The sequence below is a fragment of the Ictalurus punctatus genome, chromosome 6 (genome assembly GCF_001660625.3).
Source record: "Ictalurus punctatus breed USDA103 chromosome 6, Coco_2.0, whole genome shotgun sequence".
NCBI lineage: Eukaryota > Metazoa > Chordata > Actinopteri > Siluriformes > Ictaluridae > Ictalurus > Ictalurus punctatus.
The window spans coordinates 927,501-936,320 of NC_030421.2; the positions used below are offsets into that span (position 1 = coordinate 927,501).

An 8,820-nucleotide genomic window follows, 5' to 3' on the forward strand; every position below is an offset into this window, starting at 1 on the left:
TTAGACACTGATTATGATTCATGGATTGCGCTCTGCCTCTAACTGCATGCTATATTTTAAACAATTACAACTATATGTCTTTAATACGCTCAAGCAATATTTCGGTTTTAAAATTTCATGTTCGAGTTGATTTAGTTATTTATTTAAAAAATATATATTATTCTTAATTGAAATATATTATCAAGTGTTAAAATACAAAATATATAAATAATAGCGCCTCATTTTCCTTTAATTTTTAAAGTAGGGCACCGTGTGTGTGCGTGTGCGTGTGTGTGTATGTAAGAGAGAGACACACTCCTGTGAAGCTCGGATTCGACACGTCCAGGTGTTAAAGGTGCGGCTTTAGATAATTTTTTTTCCTCCTGCGAGCAAATAGAGCTGAGAGATACATACACACCGTACAGTGTGTAAGCACCCGCTTAAAATTGGTGCTGCAGGTCACACCAAACACTCTCTCTCTCTCTCTCTCTCTCTCTCTCACACACACACACACACACTCTCTCTCTCTCTCTCTCTCTCTCTCTCTCACACACACACACACACACTCTCTCTCTCTCACACACTCTCTCTCTCTCTCTCTCTCTCTCTCACACACACACACACATACTGAACACACTGAACACTGAACACTGAACTGTGCTGAAGTGCAGAAATTCAGAGACGATCATGATGATGATGATGATGTAAAATCTTTTATACTACGTTTTACTTAAAGAATCGAATACCTTGAATTTATTTGAATATTAATTTGGAATAAATTTAGCATGAAAGTTATACTTCCTCCACACAAACAAACATTCACATTCTTATTGCTTGAATACACCTAACCATATTATTGCACCTAGTGGTCAAAAATGAGAACTGCAACCAGCACTAATAGAGGCCCATCGGGGCAAGACTCAAGTTGCCCCACAGGATGAGAAGGAAGAGGACGGGCAGCGGACAGGACAGTTAATGACAGGGTTGCCAGGTTGGTCTATCTGAATTAAAGTTTCTGCAAACAAAGGTAAGTGCAGACAGTGCGTGTATTAAATGTATTATGTTTTTTAAAGTGAGTAAATGACTACAAGCAAGTTCAATTATAATAGTAATTTTTTTTTTAAGTGATCGAATGCATAACTTTTAACAATTTACAAGAAAGTAACTTTTTGGGGATTTATTACACAAAACTGATTGACAGCGTATAAGAAATTCAATGTGTAGCTACGATTTATTAAAAATAAACATTTTAACGAATAAAAGCATAAAATTGATGCATTATTTGATTGAGTCGGAACCAGTGTGACACATGTAACGTGCAGCTTGAACACTGTGTGTGTCGTGCTGCTTCAGGGAAATAAATAACGACGGGGTGATGTGACAGAGTGGAGCTACGGTTACTTTTCCAATTATTATGTTTTATTCCTGTTATATCAGCAATTTTTCCAACAATTTGTAATTTATTTAATTCATTCATTTATTATTAATGCACCTTTAAAAAAAAAAACATTTATAGTTGTGGAACATCCAAGAAACAAGCTGCTTCCTGTTCTCACTTACTGTACGTTGAAGCAGCTATAAGCATCCTGTCCCTCAGCGACCTGCCTTTTATTCTCTGGGACAGAAATAATGCCAAGTGCAAACATGTCAAAGACACGGGAGATTTAAAACTGAGGAAATGCGTGAGTCTCGTGTTTACGCATATTTCTCTCTCAAGGTTTCTTCCTCTTAAAACATCTCAGGGAGTTTTTCCTCGCCACCGTCGCCACTCAGTGTCTTGCTCAGTTGGGATAAATTCACACCTTTAATATCTGTACACCGTGTTGATATTTCTGTAAAGCTGCTTTGAGACAATGTCTATTGTAAAAAGCGCTCTACAAATAAAATTGAATTGAATTGAATTGAATTTTTTTGTGCAGCACATTTGACACGTATTTGTGTATTGTGGGGAAAACGTGAACGTCTGATAGTAATGTTGATCCGTTCACTTCGGTTAAAGACAGGACGCTTGAGATTGTTCTCATTTTGTTTTATTCCTCTTTCTCACCTTCAGTTTTGTTTTTTTTGTCACACCCATTCATACCCATTTTTGTCTACTTTACAGTGAACAGGCAGTCATCAGATCTTTCTGGTTATCTGGATCATAAACAGATGGATGACGGAAAGTCAGCAAAATAAAAATAAAATGAAGTGAAGTGCAGAACCCGATCTCGCGCGCTTAGATCTCAACTGGCCATTTTGATTCAATTCTAATAAACCTTTTTACATCAAACTTGCGCTGATATAATAATAATAATAATAATAATAATAATAATAATAATAATAATAATAATAATATAATTTAATAATATTGTAATTACTGATTATAAAATAATGTACAATGTGAAATTACAGATAAACATTAATATTAATTAATACATTTATACTATATTTATTGAAACATTTCTCTCTCTCTCTCTCTCTCTCTCTCTCTCTCTCTCTCTCTGTGTGTGTGTGTGTGTGTGTGTGTGTGTGTGTGTGTGTGTCTCACACACTGTTTCTTTTCTTTCTCCCCGTCCTGACATTTTTTTTATTGTATGTCATGCACCTTTCTATCCCTCCATACATCTCTCATTTTGCCCCGTTTCAATGAAGAGGAAACACACACACACACACACACACACGCACACACACACACACACACACACACACACACACACACACACACACACAGCTATTCAAAAGCCGTTTAGTTCGCTCTTTTCACCGATTGTCCTGCTTTTCTGATGCTAATCGTCCGTGTTAAATATCTTTTTGTCCTCCCTCTTTCACTCCTTCTCTTCTCCTCGCCGTTCGTTTATCCACCTCTCTCTCTCTCTCTCTCTCTCTCTCTCTCTCTCTCTCTCTCTCTCTCTTTTTTAAGTTTCTTTCTTTTTTTTTTTTATTTACGCTCTTTTTTTGCTCATGTATTTTTTATTACGTTGTGTTTTCCCCCCGTCTTTAGGAGGCCATTCAGACGCGTCCAGCTGGACCGGCCGAAAGAAAAAAACGGGAGAAAGGAGTGAAAAGAGACGCGGCCCGAGTGCACAATGCTAACAGTTTTCCAAATAGGCGGCTTTTCAGCGAGTGCACTTCAGCACACAAAAAGAGCGACTGTCTGAACCACAGGGAGAGAAAGAAAGAAAGAAAGAAAGAAAGAAAGAAAGAAGGGGAAAGTTTTTCAGGTTTGAATTCCCCACTCTCTCTATAACTGGTAGAAGAAAACAAGTAAAAACATTAAACTGCTGTGTGAAAAACAACAACGACAGACAGACAGACAGATAGACAGATAGATAGATAGATGAATTCCCTAGCATCTCGAGCTAGTCGGGGGGAAAATGGAGGTAGAGAAGAGAAAGGGAACGTAGAATGAGAACCATCAGGGGTTGAGACTGAAGTGTGTGTAATTTCACTCAACACATGAAGTGGGATTTTTCTGGAGGAAAAGAAAATCAGTTTGGAAAAATTCAAATAATCGAGGGCCTAAATAAAATATGATGAATAAAATAAGTAAACAAACAAACAAACAAATAAATACATGGATCCTGACTAACACACACACACACACACACACACACACACACACTGACAGTTATACAGCAGGAAGTGGCCTTAAAAAACAGTGATCAAGTGTGCAACTATGAGTTATCAAAGGGTTCATCACACACACACACACACACACACACACACACACACACACACACACACACACACACACACAAGTACAATTTTTTTCCAGTCATTTTCTTTCTCCCTGGTTCCAAATCAAAGCCCTTCCCTGTTCAGGCAGCCTAAGAAAGGTTTCACTTTCCTGCAGCTCCTTTAAAAAAAAATCTCGATCTGAATCACGATAAACTTTTTTTTTTTTTGGTTAAAAAAAACCAAACAAAAAAAAAAAACCCAAAACAAAAGAGTCCTTTCTTTCTTTTATTCCGGATCCCTTACACACTCCACCTGGAGCGGGAGGAGGGAGGAAAAGGGGACTTGGAAGAGTGTGTAGTGTTCACTACGGAGCAAGAAGTGCGCTTTATTACCACACACACACACACACACACACACACACACGCACACACACACACACATACAGTTAGTCACATTCTCATAGCGTGTGTGTCTGTGTGTGTGTGTGTGTGTGTGTATGTTCCTTCAAATGGAAGTATTTTCACAATACAATAAATATTAAGCACAGCATTTAAAAAAAAAAAAATCATCACACACACACGTAAATATTTAAACAAAACAAAAATAATGGTAAAACATCAGATTATATAGAAATTAAAAATATCTTTTTTAACACTTTTTTGTCTGTTAAATTATGTAAAAACTGTAAAAGTTTTAAAAGTCTGATTGTGTTTAGCGGCGGCGATATTTTACACATTTCAGCCGTACACTGTAACACACACACACACACACACACACACACACACACACACACACACACACACACACACACACACATTTATATACATGTTTTAGTGCTGATTCCTGTTTCGTGTCCGTTTCGCACTCTTTCAGCTTTTCTCTGCGCAGTGTCCATAGAAATATTCCTAAACGCACGTTTACAGAAACGAAAAATAAAATCCGTTGTTATGTCCCATGTTTTTTAGAAACCATACGAAACGTTACGATGTGTCTCGTTTGAGAGGAGCAGGTCCTTACAGAACAGCAGAAAGTCCTTCCTGTGAACACTCACACGCTTAGATCGGATTCTACAGTGTACCTTCATCAGACGTGCTAAATCGGTGCAAAATATCCACGTATCAAGTAAACACACACACACACACACACACACACACACACACACACACACACACACACACACACATATGTACAGACTTCTTATTCAGATACATATTTTACGCTCCATTTAACCCCTCTACACCACAGAGCTGTAGAATTCTGGATTCTGATTGGACGTTAGGTGTTGATGAATATTTATGCAATGTTTATGGAAGGAGTCTCCAGTGTCAGCGCTTTGTAACAATCAGGTGTTTACACTTCATCGCGGTTGCTGTGTTTTTAGCATTTTTTTGTCTTATTAACTCGACCGCTTGTAACATTAGTGAGACTCGCGATTCAGTATTTCAGAATTAAATGTAACAATAAACGGATAAAAAGTGTGACGTGTTCGTTAATAAATGAGAGACTGTAATTGGGAAATTGCTGTGGTGTAAGAGGAATAAAACGCCTGGGGTTGTGCTTTATTATTTTGAAGTACTTCATGCACACATTTAAACACTTTAAACATTTCTACATTTTCTTGCCTCATAGATAAAAAAATTTACACACACTTCTTGAAGGTGTGTATCATCCATTAGTCAAAAGTAAATGTCCTTTTTTGATTGTTTGTTTGTTTTATAGTGCTCTACACAGACACACACACATTTACTCCGCACATTCTCCATCGTGACTTCACGATTCTGCTGTTCGTCTCATAACGCAGTGGCGTAGGCGTGATACGGCTCGATCGGTGCTTTGCCGACGCCAGGCAGCAGGATGTACGCCAACGGCGTTGAAAACGATGACGAAGACGACGTAGATGATGATGACGATGTCGTCGACGACGAAGGCCACGCGCTGCAGCTGCACGGCATCAGAAAGGCCGGATTGTGTGCGCTCGTGTGCGCGTGGACTCCTGAAAAAGGCGGGAAACCCAGCGGCGATGGGTACGGGAACGACGGCATTGCTGGAGGGAGAGGAGGTGGAGGAGGTGGAGGTGGAGAGAAGTCAGCCATCTTGGATCCAAAATCCAAAAAGGAGTATGGGTTGGCGCAGAGTGACGGTGCGAACAGGATCCTCGCTCTGTCCGAGGTGCGCAATAAGGAGTCGGCGGAAGGTTTTAGCGTTTCCGCTTCCGCGTGCATGCCGTACGGCAGAGCCAGCGCAAACTTCTCCTTCTTGGCGAGAGTCTTCGGTTTCCGTCTTGGCCGGTATTTGTAGTCGGGGTGCTCCTTCATGTGCAGCGCGCGCAGTCGCTTGGCCTCGTCGATGAATGGACGCTTCTCGGAGTCGGTTAGCAGCTTCCACTCGGCGCCGAGACGCTTACTGATCTCTGAGTTGTGCATCTTCGGGTTCTCTTGTGCCATCTGCCGGCGCTGGGCTCGAGACCAGACCATGAAGGCGTTCATCGGGCGTTTCACGTGGTCCGAAGACTTCGACATGACGGAGAAAATGTTCGGTATCACTTTGCCAACGTTAGATTGTTTTTCTTTCTTTCAGAAAGTATTTCAAAACAAGCGTGCTTAAAAGATTGGACACTGATCACATGATCACAGAAAAAGCAAACTGTCCTTCTCATAAGCCTGCAAAGGTTTAAAATCGGACAATAAATCTGAGTCAGTTAGGATTAGGGTTAGGGTTATTAAAATATTATTATTTTTGTTGTTGTTGTTAAACTGGAGCCATTTATAGCTGAACGAGTTATCACTGACGATTAACGGAACAAACCGCAAACGTGTTCATCAGAGGCATGACACGATCCAACATGGTGATAATAATAATGAACAAAACAATGAAAGTCGTGACCAAGTCAAACGATTGAAGAATCCTTTCCACCAGATGAAAATGTGTTGGAATTTGTTTATGAAGTGAGACCTTGAATCACCTCCGGGGAAAGAAGAATAATAAATTAATCCAAGACGTGAACGTTAGGCGCAGCAGGTGATTCTAAGTTCACTGACGAACCTTAAACTTGTTCACTGGATACTTTACACGATCCGGCGTGATGATAACAAAGAGAAAAAAAAAACCTCGTCTGTACAAAGTCTCTTATTGTTCATTTTGGTAACACAAAGCGTGAGTCAATCAGAGCTCGAGTCACTGCAGTTCACTTCCTTCAGTGTGCATCGAGGTCAGTTTCTCAGAGTCTTCACGCTCAGCTCCACTTTACACTGGAGGGAGAAGGAAAAGGTAGAGAGAGGAAGAAAAAAAAGATCGTTAAAGATTGTATTGATCTGTTAAAGACAACGTTGGTTCATTAAATACTTTACTGAGTCATTACAAAGCACTGAATCGGTAAAGTCTGTTTGAATCATTTAAGAATTTAATGATTTATGAATTAAAATGTGAAGACTGTAGCAAATCAAATACTTGTTTAACTCCGAGTCACTAAAAGAGTCAAATAGCTTTTAAAGACTATTTTTAAAGAGTTTAGTGATTCATTAAAGGCCGTATTGACTCATTACAGATTGCACTTTGACATTTGACTCATTTGATATTAGATATTTATTCTGTTGAATCGTTTAACGCAATATAGACTACACAATATAGTAGAGTCTTTAAAAAATTGTACTGATTCATTACCGAACATATTGACTCATTAATACGATACGACTCGGTAAATATCGTATTGTTCTTGAAATTCATAAACACAGTTAGTAGCTTCTTTAAACCGAATCAAACACGAAGATAATGACGACTAGACCGACGCTGAAGACAAAAGCACATGGAACATGAAAAGTTTTGTGCGTCACTATGGTACTTGGTTAACAGAAATTCTTTACGAGCTGTTTAGACTCGAAACATATTTATTAAAGTAAATCAATTAACGTTATTTAATATTCCATAATGAAATATTTCTAGAATCATTTATAAATATACAAAATCAGACGCATTGAACATGATGATAGCAATTAAAAAAAGTCTACAATAATAAACTTACAGGATAAATTTTGTAAATAATAATAATAATAATAATAATAATAATAATAATAATAATAATAATAATAATAATAATAAATGAGGTGATTCTGAGGATACTTACAAAATCATGAACATGTTCATCAGACGTTTTCAGCGTGATGGTGATATAAAGTAAAAAAGATTTAAAAATCACTTGCATGACCGTCGTCCAGAAAAAAAGAGATGATAGCGATAAAAAAAACCCAAATATCTGTTTAATGTCCTTAAAAAAGTAAGAAGCTTTGAGAACCCGATGTCCTGAGAGAAAATGAAAGGACTAAAATAATCAGCAACAAAGCCAAAATATATATATATATAATAAATTTTTCAAAAGTGTCTAAATTCTTCCAGGTAAGGAAAAATCCACAAAGTTTTCTTTTTGTTTGTTTAAAAATGAAAACAGATCCGAGGTTAAATCCGTCACGTTGTTTTTTTTAAGTTAGAAGAAGGGAAAGAAGGAAGAAGTACGTCTTTGCTCTGTGTGAGTGTGAGTGACTGAGTGTGTCTCCGGCATAGTGACTTTACAGACACTGAGTGCAGCAATCTGAGAGCTCAGTGTGTGTGTGTGTGTGTGTGTGTGTGTGTGTGTGTGTGTGTGTGTGTGTGTGTGTTTGTGTGTGTGTGTCAGGTAGAGGGAAAAAAGGGGGATGGAGATCATGCGCACACACCCCCATACATACACACTGAAAGGGAAAAGGAGGGGCAGAACACACACACACACACACACACACACACACACACACACACACACGCACGCACAAAGTGTCCGCTTACATTAGTAATGTAAATGATGGTAACTGTCAAAATGCTTAAATATATTTTAAAAAGTAAACAAAACAATGAATTTAAATAGTAGAAATAAACACAAAGTGTCAAACTGCCAGCTGATGATGTCATAATGGGCTTTACAGCAGCTGACCAATCACCACTCGCCCTCAGTTGATACACACGCACACTCATTACGATCCTAAGTAACACTTATTACGATCCTAACACACACTCATTACGATCCTAACACACACTGATTATGATCGCACACTTTCTTCTTCTTCTTCTTCTTCTTCTTCTTCTTTGAATGTGCTGGGATTGTCAGAAAGCCGTCTGTGTCGGTCGGTTTTTTTCGGGACTCTGACGGTGTAATCG

The 8,820-nt window shown here is 38.6% G+C and overlaps 1 protein-coding gene across 1 annotated transcript; it reads right to left on the minus strand.

Moving 5' to 3' along the window:
* Positions 1 to 3,911: 3,911 nt before the first annotated feature.
* Positions 3,912 to 8,289, minus strand: sox21b (SRY-box transcription factor 21b). The gene is made up of 2 exons (XM_017470744.3): positions 7,760 to 8,289; positions 3,912 to 6,887 (listed from the first exon to the last, which is right to left on the minus strand). The coding sequence occupies exon 2, from the start codon at positions 6,156 to 6,158 to the stop codon at positions 5,430 to 5,432; it is 729 nt and encodes a 242-aa protein (XP_017326233.1). The 5' UTR covers positions 6,159 to 6,887; positions 7,760 to 8,289; the 3' UTR covers positions 3,912 to 5,429.
* Positions 8,290 to 8,820: the final 531 nt, after the last annotated feature.

Coding starts and splice junctions, on each gene's coding strand:
- sox21b (XM_017470744.3), bottom strand. CDS start 6,158: ATGTCGAAGTCTTCGGACCACGTGAAACGCCCGATGAACGCCTTCATG.